The sequence below is a fragment of the Pundamilia nyererei genome, unplaced genomic scaffold, assembly GCF_000239375.1.
Source record: "Pundamilia nyererei isolate P.nyererei 1_Seehausen unplaced genomic scaffold, PunNye1.0 scaffold00073, whole genome shotgun sequence".
Taxonomy (NCBI): Eukaryota; Metazoa; Chordata; class Actinopteri; order Cichliformes; family Cichlidae; genus Pundamilia; species Pundamilia nyererei.
In genome coordinates, this window is record NW_005187474.1 from 181,710 (window position 1) to 198,033 (window position 16,324).

Genomic DNA, 16,324 nt, shown 5'->3' on the forward strand with positions numbered 1-16,324 from the left:
GAAACTGTCTAAAGGAGTGGCCACTGGTATTGACTGGAATTTAAAAGCAACCCTCCTCCCTACACACATTTACACACAAATAGAAGTGCGCCTGCCATACATGTAGTAGTTACTTTCATCAAAAAGTAGCCTTTATGCATTCTGATGCAAAGTTTCATGCTTACATGCATAGTCAAGGGCTTCATAACACGTGGGATTTAATGTCAAAGAGATCTTTAGGAAAGAAATTGAAGGCTGTATGCACTACATTCATGATGCCACCTCCGCTGTTTGTCCTGTGAGTGGTCTCTAAGCTCTAAGTGTGTGTGTGTGTGTGTGTGTGTGTGTAAGGAGTAATCAGTTCAAGGAGTTATGAGAGAGGACAGAAGAATGACCCGGTGAGCGAAGGGGGAGGTAGACTGTTGCAGAAGTTGGGAGAGAGGTGGATTAGAGGACAGGAGAGGAGGGTGAGGTGGGGGCACAGACCAGCCAAAGCAGAGAGAAACCAATGCAAGTACAGCGGGATGGAGGGTGAAGCGCCGGTTGGGGAGGGTAGGCAGGATAGGGTGGGTAATTACAGGGGCCCAGAGAGGAGAGGCCTGTAATCAGTCTGCCCTCAGGAAGGAATGCAGCTCATCTTCTCATGTAATTACGGCCATTTAAACGGCTCCGGCTTCCAAACACTCATCCCACTCAACTGCTTACCTATTCACCATACATGCTTGCACACACACGCATACACAGAGACACCGTGAGACAATCAGCAACAGAAACGGACAGATTTTTAGGGAAAACTTCCAAATGGAGGAAACGAGGAGACAGGCTGTGGGCAATGTGTGAGCGTGTGTAGCTGCAGAGTTGATAGCCGTGTAGACTGCAGGCCTCTAGAGGAGAAGACTCCATGTGAATACCCACCATGGCAACCAGCCACTCCGGGTAGATTTGCGCAATTCTCATCAAGCAGCTGTGCAGTGGGAGAGTAGGCCAGCAATGGCGCCTTGCACTCAGCTCGTGCACTTGAATCTACACATGCAGTAGGAAGGGCAAGAGTCGCGTTCTCATTCGCGTGAGCTTGACCTCCAAGTAACAGTTGTGATGCTGGTCTGTAATTTTGAGAGGACGACAATATTTGTCTCAGCCCTCTCTAACCCCCTGTCTACATCTGCAAAAGTGATTGATAGCACTGTTTGTGTACGCCTGTGTTCCCATGCAGTAGGTGGTCGTCAGGGCATACACAAACAGCACAGAGCCACTTTTTGATGGGCCATGATTAATGAGCTCAGTGGGGGGTGGCGCCCCCTAGCTGTGACAGAGCACACTTTCAGCCATGATGTATCCCCCCCCCCAGTCCCCGCGTCTATTCAAATGCACCAGTAGCAGCAGTGGGCTCACAGCTACAACACAAGCCCAAATCCTCTTAGCGCTCCCACTCTCACAGTCACACTCACCCACACATCCAAAAACACAGTCGCAGAAGCTCACTTATGGATGGGGGGGGCACTGACGGTTACATGCACAGTGAGTAAATATATTCTATAGATTGCTGCAAACACACCCACCATGTCGCTCTTTTACACACACGCTTTGAATAGTGTGGGTCCATGTGAAACAACCACGTAATTCTCCAGTATTCACCCAGTTATCAGCAAAAACCACCACTGTCTGTCCCTCTTTCATTTACTGCCTTATTTACCGTTTGTAACCATGTAGTTAGATAACATGTTTACGTGTGTTTCTGTGCATTTCCCCCCACCAGCATCGCCTCCAAGAGGACTGGTTAAGTATTGTTGTGACAGGATATGTTTGTGGGAAGAAATGACACAGGAGGCGAGTCCTTTGAAAAAAAAAAAAGGGGGGTGGGGGCAGGTCACACTTCATTTACAATTAGATGGTTGTAGGGCAACACACCTTGCAGATAAGAGTGTAGGATAACATTCTGTATACAATCAGATCGGTAAATGAGGTCTTTGTTGTGTTGCATGTGTGTGTGTCTGTGTGTGTCTGCATGCATATGTGTTACTATGTCCTCAGGCTTCCTCGCTCTCTCCTGCTGCCACCGGGACATACTGGATGGACAAGCGAAGGATTTCTGTCACTGTGCATCTCCATCACCTGCTCGGCCTTCCTCCTCTGCCAATCTGCTTTTCTTGCCTCCTGTCACCTCACTGTCTCACTCTCTCTCTCTCTCTCCCAAACACACCTTTTCTTTTCCTCTTACTGCCTCGCACAGATTCTATCTTTCTTGCCCGCTCGCGCACAAGCCCTGCACAGTTAATTAAACTCATGCACTCGTATCTTGATGAAACGATCGGCTTCACACCCCACAGAAATAGCCGCTCTGCAGGTGTCCTCATTAGCATGTTGGAAGCAATCAAAGGTGTGACATTTCCACTGCTATGATGACCTTCCAACAAGTTGCATCTCACAAATATATGACAAATATACAGAAAGGGTGGCAAAGCATTAACAATGTGTGTGTTGTCATATAGTCTTCAGTGCCATTCTCAGAAAATGCCGGCATCATGGGTCTGACAGAAACAGATTTCTGTCATTTTACTCATAAGTTACTTTTACATTAATGTTCCTCGTGGTTCATTGTCAGATTCGTAAAACTGCTGTCACAACTTTTATACAAAACTCAACACATCTTTATATTTGAAAGCAATCTAAAAGAGGTTTTAATGTTGGGCAAGTTCTCTCACACCAAAGTCCTGTGAAATAACTTACAAATATAGCAGCTAGCATAGCTAATATGTGAAAAATTACAGCTGAAATTTGCCTTATCATTCATGTTGGAACAATGGAGCAGCAAACTATGGCATATATGGACCTATTCAGAGGTGTATAGCACAATTCAAAAACGTCTTTTACAAAATGAGCCCATGCTTTTCAAGTTTACATCTTCTGCACAACACATCAGCTGCTGTGGTCACTGTTTGACAATGTCCGTGACACTAATATCACTATTACTGTGTTTGCCTAATGCAACATTTATTGTGTATTGTAAATAGCTGATAAAAAGTTAAAATGTCAACCAACACTGTGAAAAAGCCCTGTTTCTGTGACAACAACTTACCCAGCTGCCTAATTACCTCAAGAAGCACCTGTCAACATCTAATGGAAGGTTTCGCAATCATCATCCTTGAATTCAACTTCTTATTCGCTGGCAACAGATGTGCTAAAGTTAGCTGCAGGTCCTTCTGTGAATTTGGCTTCTAGGCTATCAAATTTGGTCGTCTCTTCAGCTTTTAGATATACTGTATTTTGTGGCTGAGGTTCTTTACTCAGGGGGCAGCACAGTGGTCAGCCCTGCTTTTTCCCAAAGACCTTGCAAGAAGGTCAGAGGAAATTCCATCATCGGGTCGGGGCATTTCTGTGTGAGTTTGTATGTTCTCCCTGTGTTTACGTGGGTGCACTCTGGGTACTCTTCCTCGCAAGTCTAAAGATATGCAGTTAGCACAGTCATAGGAATGAATGTGCGTGCGAATGGTTGTCTGTCTCTCTGTTAGATAGCCCCATGTCAGCTGGGATAGGCTCCCCGAAGTAAGGTTTAGTGAGTAGGAAAATATATAAGCTGATTTATGTGTTTTGTGTTCTTTAAAAAGCTTTTAATTGGTCAATATTTGACAAAAAATTAGTATTTTCAGTCTCTACTAGCTAATCGTTTAACAAAAGAAAGGTGGCAGTTCCACTTTTGACAGAGCAGACTGTAGACTGTCTTTAAAAAGATTGAAGCTAATTACACAAATTACAATATGTAACTGGTTTCTTTTTCTTTTCTTTTCTTTTTTACAAAAACTAGAGAATATCACAATACAAAAAGCAAAAAAAAACACTCTCTTGCATGGCTGAGGCACTATTGTGTTCACAAAATCGCATAACCTACAAACACCTCCCGTACTGCTTTAAAACACATATACATATGTAACACATATGTAACATGCAACTTCTTTTGGTGCTTTGCTACTGGAAACTGAATTTCCCAGAGGAACCCACCCGAGGTATTAATAAAGTTTCATCTATCTATCTATCTAAATTTTCTGCTATAGTATTGCTATGACCGTATTTTGCCGGGATGACAAACACTCACGAAGGCTCGCAAGGTGAAAGCAATATCAGCCGCGCTGTCGCCGCTAGTAATCATGAAGCACATGAAGGGGAGTTCGTGTGCCTGCTGGTGCGAGAGAGGAAGTCTGTTAGTTAGAGAGTCACCATGGTGAGTACAAAGAAGCGGGCTGCAGAGACATGTGAAGCCGCTGCAGGTTCACATCTTGGTGGCAATATCAAAATACCCAAACAAGAGCTTTCAAGGCCAACATTTGGAAGACTTGATGAGAGAGCACACAGAGTTGGAGCTGTGGTGCTGTTAGCAGGAAATCAAATTCTGCTTCCTGCCTCCTGACGACTCACAGCAATCGTGATGAAATGAAAATAATGGCACTGTTAGTCACTGGTGAATTAATGACATTTCCTATTAAAAGATGACCAATTTTGCCCCCTGTCTGCGCTCAAAGGGGCTGCTTATGTTGTAAGCGTTTCTGCGAGTGTGTGCGTGTTCGGTCAGATGGGTGAACCGCATGACTCCTCACACTCCGTCTGCCTTTGTTGATGTGAGAAGCGATGCTGTGTCGCTCCAACCTGTACTCATGTCGCCTTGTGCCCTGCTTGACGCCAAAATACACACACACTGTGACTGCCCCACTCACACGTGCAGTGATTCTCCATCAGATCCTTCTAAGTCTCCACACATGCTTCTTTCCAGTCTTCACATCTCTTCACTTTATCTTTTTTACCTCCTCCCTGGTTTCTTTTCTCTCCTCTTGTACGATTTTTTTTCAAGCTGATGAGGATGAGGTCAGGCTGAATATCAATCACTCAATGTAATTGTCCTTTAAGGAAGGCAAGGAGAGACTGTCTTCCTCCATCAATCTCTGTCTCTTTCGACCTGCCTCTGTGTAGTGTGTGCAACTCGCACCCCGGGGCTTCCTCTCAAGAATGATGATAATGAGGTGGATAGGGTGAGGATGATGTATAACGTCAATGTTGCATAATGGCTGTTGATCACTGTATTAATTGGTCTTGTTTTCTTAGTCATAAGCAGTGTTGTCACATTTGACCATCTGTCCTCACAGCTGTTTGACCTCAGTGGGCTGAGTAGAACCAGACAGTGATAATATGTAATATGTTTTAACATTCTGCCACTTTCATATTTTTACATATGTCATTTTGCAGTGGCTGGTTCCTCTTACAGTAGTATATAGATAATAAAAAACTATGTTGTCATAAAAAGGAAATAAAACAAGACAACAACACCAAAACAATAAACAGGAATAGTACTTATGGAGTACTTCTCTACTCTTACTGAGCACTCAAAGCCACAATCAGCCATTCACACGCACACACACGTTTGCACTGCACTTTATCCTGTGCCTTCGAGTGCTTTTACCTATCACACACGTTGAGTCGGATGCATTGGCGGCAATTTATATCCTGCCTCAGGACACTTCAGCGTGTACTGTGGATCAAACCGCTGACCTTTCAACGAGCAGTTGATCAGCTCTGCCTTCTGGGCCACAGCGACCCCTACTCTTAGGCTCTGTTAACAAAACCTGTAATATTTTGTACGGGGCTATGAAGTCGGTCCTTAACAGGCTGCCTGTTGTGCTTTTCGGTTAGATGTAATGCCACTTCTTGTTCCCACTGTTTGTAATCAAAGTCAACATCTGGCTCGTTAGTGTTAATGTTTCCACAGCAGAGCTGTGAAGTGCTGCCTTGAGACATATTCTTCCAAACTCTGTGCCACAAATGAAGCCGTGGCTGGGAGAAAAAACACCTGTTAGCCTTGAGTATCTTTGCCTCACCTGTTTCCCTGAGATTGTGTGCGTAGGGTCTGATCTCCGCCTCCAATGAAAGCCAAGCAGAGTGACCAGAAGTGACAGCAAAACGAGTCAGATTATTTAAAACTGATAAAATTTTAAACACCATACGCAGCTCCTGTCCAAGTTGCTTTTGGTCCTATCTGGCCGGCACCATAATGTTTGCCTCGCTGAAGAGATTTAGCGTCAGAACGAATAAATCGTGTCTTATATTAATATTTTGCATCAAATGTTTAGGAGAATGAGTAACAAGGGGCCCATTTCTTACAGGTTCCTTCTCCATATGCTGCCTGGTGGCCAATAATAAAACACATTCAAACACGCTGGAAAGCCACAGCGGGTATTTTTGTCTGTTTACCGGTTTAGCAGCATTTGAAAAATTCATATCATGCATGAAATTACTGGCTGGTGTGCTGCTGCATCCAGTACAGCACCCAGCACTGGGGTTGGTTGTGCTTCGTAGTTGGGCCCATGTTTTCTTTGCATGTGTATTTTTCATTAAAGTAAGATGTCATTTGAAGTTGAATGGACAGAGCAAAGTGCTTTGAATCCAGGAGGCAAGAGGGAAGGAAGACTGGAGTCAGGGGAGGGCAAGAAGGAAAGCATTGCCACGTCATATACGAGGCAATGGGATGCTGCACCGCCGATTGTTTCTGATATAACTCTTTTTTTTTTTTCTATAAAAAAAATAAAAACTTCATGATCTTGCCAAACACAACTTAACCCCGTCTCTTTTGTAGTATTTCTCTGTCGCTCGACCTCTTCAAAGTACTCTTCCTCCTGTGCTTTATTCTCTCATGCTTGCTTTTCCCCTACTTCTGAGTGCAGTGTTGGGATAGTGAGGGCACTGAAGGGGACAGTAATGACTAACTCTGTAAAGGTAATGATAAAGTACAGATGCTTTAGACTCCACTCTGGCTAGAGGCGCTGGGGCTAAGAAAATTACAGTCATTCATGTGTGTGTGTGTGTGTGTGTGTGTGTGTGTGTGTGTGTGTGTGAGAGAGAGAGACAGACAGACAGAGAGAGAATGAGGAGCAAAAGAAAAGAGAGGGCAGAGAGAACAACAGAGAGTTTCACAGGCTTAGACAAAGACAGACATTGCTGTGATTCATTTCCCTTGCCAGTTATTATAGCTGTCCAGTGTGTGTGAATTTGTGTGTGCGTGTGCGCGTGCCTTATTGTCTCTCTGCTCACCACTTGGCTTTGAGTGTCTCTTGACCTGTCTTTGGCCAGCTCTCTTGTCTTCCCATCCTGTCACCCCTGTCCAGACGCCCTCTGTCTTTCTCCCACGCAGTCCTGCCTTGAAGTGACCACTGTCACTTCAACTCTCCGTTACGGCGAACTGAAGCTCTGCACTTCACCACACAGTCAAACGTGAAGGAGGGGACTCCTTCATTTGCAGATGAGTTCAGCATGCATGAATAAGAGTGGTTGAGAATGCTCTGTATAACTATAGGTTGTCATCTAGTGTCTGGGTCTACTTGTGCCTATGTGTTCACACAATTGTGTGCTCTAGAAAGGAATACCCAGAAGCCTGTGTTTGCTGTCTAGCTGTCTGCTGTCTGTCATTAGAGTAATAAAAGACTTGCTGTGCTGCACAGTGAGGAGTTCTTGTCTTTAAGGCTCCTCCATTCCGCACAAATTGCCAGCTGCTGAGCTCTGATGGATGTTTGTATGGTGGCCCAAAAACACAGGTTCTACTTTAAACCCCTAGCTCCATTATCCCAGACAGAGATGCAGGGGAGAAAAAGGGTGTCTGTCTGTCCGTCTCCTTCCTCTGTCATCTAAAAGTGTTTTAATTAAACTGTGCCTCTCTGCAGGCCTCAGAGCGCACACACGCGCACACACACAGACACGGCACAGAGAGGGAGGTTTATCCAAATACGCAGTGCTCTCCTTCCATTCTGTCTCCGGCTGAACCGCCGCCTCTCTTTTGTTTGTCTTTCTGCAACCGTTCTTTTTCTGCCTTTCCTCCTTCTCTCTCCGTGCCCCCTCTCATCGCGCCTGAAGAGTGACAGGCTGTGTTTTCAGCCGATGTTTGAACACAGAGCGATCAATGCCGGACAAAGGGAAAAGAGCGGGGGAGTGGGGCGGGGAGGGGCGACACAATTGGTTATTGACAGAGAATACAAAGTTTGAGGGACTGGAGGCGACAGCTTAGCAGGGAGAGAGGAACCGAGAGAGGGAGAGAGGCATGCCAATGAATGCGATTCATGTTCATGGTTAAGCATCACGTTCTGATGTGTTAACTTCCATTATTCATAATTGTTTGTGTTTACCTGCTGGTATCCTCAGCATTGTGCATGCTTAATTGAGCGTATATAAGTGACGTAAAAGTGCGAACACCTGCTCTAAGGAACAAGTGGTGTTTGTTCCTGTGTTTCTATTTGTTTCGCTGATTCCTCGGAAACTCCTTGAGGATCGCCCTTGGCATTTAGAAAAAAAAAAGTCTAGTATGATGAAGCCACTCTCGTTGAACTAAAGTAAAATTTCGTTTTAAGGTGTCCATCACTGACACAAATATTGCACTGGTGGCCAGCTGGATCGTTTACGATGCATTAATGCTCAGTGAAACAGAAAAAAAGTATTTGAAAACCTTTATTGATCACGTTGAGCTCATCATCACCGTCAGCATTTCTGCTTTTACTGTACACTGCCGAGGTCTGGGTGGGTTAAAAGGTGAGGGTTCAGTTTAAGGTCACAGGTGATTGCAGTGACTGGAACAATGAAGTGTTTGCGTGGGAGAGAGAAAAGAGTCAAAAACAAGACGCTCCAAAACAGCAATCTATCCTGGATCGCTGTAATGCCTTGAGCAGCTGATGGATTTCTTGTCTCTGGCTAGCCCTCAGTTGTTGATAATTCTACTTTTACCTCAGCTAGACCTTTTATAGTCATATAGATGTGACTTTACTTGAAGATGGTACATCCTCCTGAATACCATAAATCCTCGTTGGCCTTGGTTTCAATCCTGCTACAATTTTTCTCTCCTGCTTCCTCTGCGAGCTCTGCGCTCTGCTTTGCTTTCCCTAATGTCTCAGACAGAATCTGTCAAGGGGAACAGTGGGATGAGAGTGGGCAAGTGCTCACTTTCCTAAAATAGGAGATGGTATCTTTCTAAGTACTTTCTCTTGTTCCCTGGTTGTAGAATACCTGATCAGGTTGAGGCTTGATACATTTTGAAAACTGAACACTGCAAATCTGCCTTGTTTAAATCTCGTAGTTTAAAAGCAGCTGAATTTGCTCACGCATCTCTCTCTCTCTCTCTCTCTTTTGTTTTAGCCATTCTGAATATAGAGGATGAGATTTGAGAACTGCAAGGCTGTAAGGCTGTAGTGTAGGAAAAGCACAGTTTCCAGTGAGCGGCTCCCACATATGTGAATTCATCTGTAGGCATACATGTGAAGTGAAGACAGCGCACAGAGTTCGATATGCCTTTAGCTTTTGGATTATCCTGACTGGAGAAAATGTAAATCTTCTTCACGTTAATGCTCATTGACTCCACATCATTTTTACAACCAGGTAAAAACAAGTTTTCTGCTGTAAAGTCAGACATATTAAAAATTTATAAGAACCTGTATTCCTCAGAAATGCAAGGGATGGGACCAGTATGATAGAGTGGGGCAAAATTAAAGGAAAACCTGGACTCCTCATCTCTACAATGAGGGGATCCAATGGCTGTTATGCCATGAAGGCCATTTTCCTGCTTCAATTCAGGTCAAATTATCCCCTTATAGAGAAGGGTCCCTGCAAATAAGTATAAATTGTCATCTTTAGGCTATGACTAGTCATTTTTAGACTGATGGTAGTGGTCTGTTCCAAAATGACAGTGCTACAGAGGCCCTGAGAGGTCAAACACACTGCAACTTAAGAAAACACAAGCAAATAGTAAAACACTTTAAATGAATGCAAAACAGACAATGGAAGTAAAACATTTAATCAAAAAAACTCTGAAGAAGCACTATATAAGACCCAGTCCATTTACCATTGTGATTATTATCATGTGATGAGAACACACATTCCCTGCAGCTTTTTCATCCTTACAAAAGTCTCAGTTTCTGTCACTTTTGCAGCTTTTATTGTCACATTATTGTCTTCCCCAAATCACCGCCATTCTGGTTTTTGAGCGTTTGCAGAGTTTTTCTACTTGCTGGTGGTGCTTAAATTGCAGTGTGTCTGACCTCCCAGAGGCTCTCATCTAAAGGGGTCTTTGAATGTTTTGGTGAGAGATAAGCTGACGTGAATCATCAACAAAATACTAAATGAGCGACTATATTTTGGGAAAATGTTTGAGGCACTTGTAGCTCAAATGCCAAAATGCACCGAAGCTGTTCAGTGTCCCAACAGTTTTTATTTGTTTTGCCTTTCATTAGTCACCTGTGTGTAGCTGTTCAACAAAACGAGAGAACATTTGGAGCACGTGCTGACCTATTGCAGCTTTCAAAGTATGCCTACACTTTTTATGTATGTGCTACTTTTGTGCTAACTTTTCATGTTCAAAGCAGACCCTTATATCCCTGCCGTGCTGTCACACGGTCTTTTCCAGTCCACCTGTGCACCTACACACTCGTGCACACAAGGGTAGAGTTCATGTAATACATATATGAGTTGCAGCACGGTTTATTTTTATACATTATTATAATATTCTTGAAGCTGTCCAGGCCATTTTATTTATTTTGACTACTGTCACAACTTTTCCTATTTATCTGTATAGCACGCATTTTGTCACGCATTATCAGTCCATATACACAAATCTGTCTTCTGCAATAAACATCATTGATATACTGCTTGGGATCTACTCATCATCATTAGAGTACCGCGTCTGACAAAAGAGGTCAGAAAGACTGTGTCCTTCCTGCCAGGAAAAGCTTTTGACAGCTTTTCCAAGACGGACGTGTCACATCGAAAATGTCATGGGATAATGTGCGATCAACAGGACTGACCCGCAGAAGGTCAGCGGCTCTCTGCTCCAGCTGAGAAGCACAGACTCTTCCAGAGAAACTAGAGCAGGGGGTCTGCCTTGTCCAGATTGCTGGTTATACAGGGAGGCAAAAATGTCACTGTACTTCTTCCATGATGGTACAAACTATCAGCACCTTAAATGTCTTCTTGAAATGCACTTACAGAGTGGCTTTCCCCCGAAGCTTGAGAGGGGCACACAAAATAAGCTGTCATACAGACATTTTCTCCCTTTCGATGTGTGATAGGTTAGTGATATGGACAAATTTGGCATTTTGCTTTTTCCATACCTCCTCGTCAGTGAGGTCAGCGACCAGGAGAAGCCGCAGATTTGCCATAGATCAGATTCACTGCACTGCTCTTTTGTCAGGTCGGTAAATAATTTCTATTCCCCCCCCCCCCTTTTTTTTTTTTCTCCAGAGAGCAGCGACTACAGCGAGGCCGAGGTTCTTCCTGACTCCTTCCCGTCAGCGCCGGCAGAACCTCTCCCAGAATTCCTGCTAGAACCCGAGGATGCTTTCATAGTGAAGAACCGTCCAGTCCAGCTGCGCTGCCGGGCGTCACCCGCCACCCAAATCTACTTCAAATGTAACGGAGAGTGGGTGAACCAAAACGATCACGTCACTAGAGAGAGTCTGGACCAGATCACAGGTGAAGACCTGCACGCTCACACACTGTAAACACACACACACATACACACACAGTAATGTCACCTTGTATTTTACAGACATAAACATCATCCTCAATTACTAACATCATTTTCAACTACATAATCCATTAGCTCCTATAGGATTTTATGTGCACGTTAACTGCTTTTGGCCTGCAGCCAATGCATTATTTATATGCACTGTGAAAAACTGTGCCTCACTAATCTCTCACTCTCCTGCTCTTCCCGTGTCTCTCTTCTCTCTCTCTCTCTCGCTCCCTTTCTCACTCTGCACAGGCCTGGTGGTGCGGGAGGTGGACATCTCAGTGTCGAGGACCCAGGTGGAGGAGCTGTTCGGACTGGAGGACTACTGGTGCCAGTGTGTGGCCTGGAGCTCAGCTGGCACCACCAAGAGCAGCCGCGCCTACGTTCGCATTGCATGTCAGTATCAAGGCGGCGTGTTTGCACATGCTGCACGTATGCGTGTGAGAGACAGAGTGAGAGAGCAAGAGGAAGAGAAACAGCGAAAGGGCAAATGTTTTCAACTTTCTCCTTGTCACACGCGTCAGTTTAAGTATATATGCAAATAAATTGCCGTAACACTCCATCTTGATCCCTGGTGGTAATGTGGGGCGCGGTGTGATTGACACGTCGCATGTTTATGAGAGTCTGGAGTGTGGAAAAATGACACAGTTACTGAGGCTTTTGGGGGCTTTGCCTGGTGTGTGTGTGCGTGTGACAGGCAGTGTCGCTGAGATAAACTGAGTGTCACTCTCTGCTGTCACAGGGCAGCCTTCACTAACTGCTGACTGCATGTGTGTCGCCCTCTGTAGACTTGAGAAAAAACTTTGAACAGGAGCCTTTGGGGCGGGAGGTGCGTCTTGAGCAGGAGGTGCTGCTGCAGTGTCGCCCCCCAGAGGGTATGCCTGCTGCCGAGGTAAATGCTTTTCTCCCCACCGTCACTCTCATCACCTACAGATGAGGACTGAATTTGTAACCCCCCTATGAAATTTAAAGTCTTTGTCAAAACTTTACCAAGGACTTTTTTTTAAAGAGCATAGGGTTTTCAACATTACAGCATTTCTACACATACTAGCTCTCTTTAGAGAGCATAAATTATCTCTATTTGTACACAATAACAGAATTATTTCAGAAAAAAGTGATAAAAGCCAAGATTATTAGCCTCCTGAAAAACTGACCTTTTTATTGAGGCGTATTACAAAACTAAGGGTTATCGTCCAATTTACACACAGCATAAAAACTTCAGCAAGGGTTTGAGCTGTCACTTGAGAAAGCATCACAGCAAAAACAAAAGAAATCTGTTTAGACTTAAGAAAAAGAGTTGTTGATGCTCGCAAAGCAGGAGATGGATTTACAAAGTTATCGCAGCATTTCCAAGTGTCAAGAACTGGAGGGAGAAGTATGATCATGAAATTCAAAGCGAGCCATACAGTACAGAACAAGCCTGGGAGAGGCAGGAAGCAAAAGATTTCAAAGACTCTGGAAAGAAAAGTAGTGAGAGATGAGTCTAAAAAGACCCCAGAATAACTGCCAAGACACTAGTGAATGATTTAGCGACGTCAGGAACATGAGATGAAACTGGAGCGCTTTAACCGCAGAAGCGCTGCTCATGTTTGGAGAAAGAAAGGAGAGACATACAACCCAAAGAGCAGTGACCCCATCGTGAAACATGGTGGTGGGAGTATTATGCTTGAGTATGACTGAAAGTAAGAATCCTGACAAGATAGAAGGAATCAGGAAGAGAGAACTACCTCCAAATGCTCAAAGTGAAGGTTACTGACTGACCTGCACAAAACTCTGACTTGAATCTTAATGAAAAATCTGTGGGGTGAACTGAAGGTCCATTGCAGAAGACCATGAAATCTGAACTGCAGGCTGCAGGCTGTTATGCAGCAAAAAGGACGCACAATTGACCATTAGCATTGGGAGAGCTAATCATTTTGACCCTGGTAGTTTTTGTGTTTTCTGAATAAAAATCGTATTTATGTGCAAAGTAAAATATTATAAGCATCCAAACAAAGACACGCATGTTTGGAAAAGCTGTGTTAAAAAATTCCTTACTCTGTTTAACGGCACTTTGGAAATACTTTTAAAGAATGAATTTTTCATAGGGGGGCTAATTTGTTCCTCTTCTGTAGCCTTTTCAACACTTTCACACTCATATTTTTCTTCTTGATTCTGATGAGCAATAAACAGCTCAAATCCTTTTGTGTTGTGTTGTTTTGATTTCAGATTTATGCTGTGCAATCTGCAGCATAAAACAAAAGAAAAGAAAGTAAAGGGCGAGATGCTGACATTTTGACACCATCAATAAAAGAGTCACTAAAACACGCAAAGAAATATGCTTGTGTCATGTTTTAACACCAAGCTAGTCTAACTGTAAAACCTTGTATCTGAATTGCTTATTTTACCCACATTTGTATTGTGAAAGCTGTCTTTTTCTTTTTAGATACCTATTAACCAGGAGAATTTTGACATAAAAAGCACGTTACGTAAATTTCAAAATAAAAGCAAATTGGTTTAATTATAAAATTATACCAATTTTGTTAATGTAATCAGTTAGTTATGGATTTTTGCCCATTAAAAAGGCAAAAATTAGTCAAAATAAAAGTGAATGAAAGACATTTTTCGAGAGAAGAAACAAATTAGTGTTTTTGCTTGGCAAAAACAATCACATTTTGACTGCGTGTTTGATCAATACTTTGTGTTGTGATGGCTTGATACACTGCAGGTTTACCGTGTTTACTGAATGGCTCTGTGCGTGGTGAGATGACTCATATTTATGCATGCACACCTGCTGATTTTATGTGAAAAAAAAAAATACCTGCCAAAGAAACATTTGAGTCAAAACTAAAATAACATCGAGCATCTGAGACTGTGAGAGCTAATTTCTTGTTTTCTATATTTACTCATTGTGAGTGTGAAGCGCCTGATTTGTAATTTTATTTATTTATTTTTTATGTTGGATAATTATAACTTTCATAACCTTTTTGAGGTTTCCTCATCTTTATTTCAGCGGTATGTGTCGGCCTATTCTTGCTTGTCTCCAGGTTGACTGGCTGAAAAATGAGGACGTCATTGATCCATCGCAGGACTCCAATTTTCTGATCACGATTGATCACGATCTGATCATCAAGCAGGCCAGACTGTCGGACACGGCTAACTACACCTGTGTGGCTCGAAATGTGGTTGCCAAAAGACGCAGCAGCACAGCTACGCTTATTGTTTATGGTAACACATCCATTTCGCACCCCTCACACCTCCTCACATTAATGACACGTTTGCTTTGGATTAAAGAAAAAAACTATGAAATGCTGGTTATGAATTCGACTTGTGACAACATGTAGCCATTATCAGAATCATCTGTTTGGTTCTTTGGTTTAGTGATTCAATATGCTGAGCAATAACTGACTGAAAAAAACAATGAATTGTAATTTTAGCCCCTCTTGTGTAAATCTTTAATACTCAGTAAACTTAATTAATGGTAGAATTTTTTCAGTAGATGTATATTAGCAGTTAAACCACTAAAACAAATTTAAAGTTCTGCTAGTAAACCTTTGATCTTTGGACGAGTTTAAATTATTTTTACTTTTATGATTATTAGTATATTATTACCAGCATTACTGTAGACCAAGCAACTCCACTTTCTGCAACTGCAGCAGCCTCTCCCCACCAGGAGAGTGAACGATGCACACAAGAAATACTTAAATCGCACCCACATCATGCACCAAAAGCACAGCTTTACCCTACAAGCAACATGATCCCAAGCATCCACTGCCAATGCACTGCTTTGAAAAATCAAATCTCCTATCAGGGCCCTACACAATATCAAGCATGTTGTTTTAATGTTGCACCTGATTGGTGTAAGTGTGGTAGACAGATTTCAGTAAATATACCTCAGGAGGTGATCCTGGCCATCACTCACTGATATGTATGTTAAATATAATAGCAAGAGTTGATAAAGTGATTGTCATGAATGTTAAAAATCATCCACGTATTAACTTTCAGACTTGCTCACTTTGTCTCATTTTGTGCGTCTCAGTGAGCGGAGGTTGGTCTTCTTGGACGGAGTGGTCGGAGTGCAACGCTCGCTGTGGGCGTGGCTGGCAGCGTCGGACACGCAGTTGCACCAATCCGGCCCCTTTGAACGGAGGAGCCTTCTGTGAGGGCCCGCCGGTACAGAGAGTAACTTGCACCACGCTATGCCCAGGTGAAGACCAGATACTCATTTGTTGATTTCTAAAATGTTCAGATTTTAAGTAAACAAACAGCTGCCAGTTTTGTTCCTCAGCTGGAGATAATTTAGCTGAAAGTGCTCTATTGAGGTGATACGGTACTATGAGGTATTTAAGATAAGATAGGGCCTGATTCATCGAGACCTTGTATCTCAGGAGAAGGATTTAATGTCCATTCAGGATTTAACAGTTAAGAGAAGCCAGTATTGGAGAAAAAAGCTCTTCTTTTTGGATCAACCAAAGGCTTTTCAGGGAGCATTTAAAGTGGCCTGACAATAATAAATTAGATGAATTATTGAATTGAACTCGTTTTTCAGCATCACTCTGAGACAGGACGTTTCTAATTTTAGAGATATTGTGCAAATGCAAAAAAGCAGACCGTAACATTTGTTTAAGATGCTCATTGAAAGACAAATCATGATTTAAAGAAATCCTCCCAGTGTTTCTGGATGCCTGATTAATGCAATCGAGTCTAAGTACCTGATTAGACAGCAGGCCTAGATCTTTGCTTTCTCCATTCACCATTCAATTTCAATAAACATTGTCTGATCATATTTGAGGTTGTGGTCCATGTTAGAGAAAACCAGACGACTGTTTACTCCATCATAAC

At 43.1% G+C, this 16,324-nt stretch overlaps 1 protein-coding gene across 4 annotated transcripts in view; it reads left to right on the top strand.

The window, feature by feature from the left end:
- unc5b (unc-5 netrin receptor B) overlaps window positions 1–16,324 on the top strand; it is a 52,981-nt gene that overhangs the window by 22,737 nt on the left and 13,920 nt on the right. For 3 of the 4 annotated variants that reach the window (XM_005737036.1, XM_005737037.1, XM_005737038.1), the window contains exons 2-6: window positions 11,233–11,463; window positions 11,756–11,899; window positions 12,292–12,395; window positions 14,530–14,710; window positions 15,522–15,689. In XM_005737036.1, coding sequence (XP_005737093.1) covers window positions 11,233–11,463; window positions 11,756–11,899; window positions 12,292–12,395; window positions 14,530–14,710; window positions 15,522–15,689 — 828 coding nt within the window. Of the gene's footprint in view, window positions 1–9,327; window positions 9,376–11,232; window positions 11,464–11,755; window positions 11,900–12,291; window positions 12,396–14,529; window positions 14,711–15,521; window positions 15,690–16,324 lie in introns of those variants that run through there. The other variant, XM_005737039.1, reaches the window with a different exon arrangement.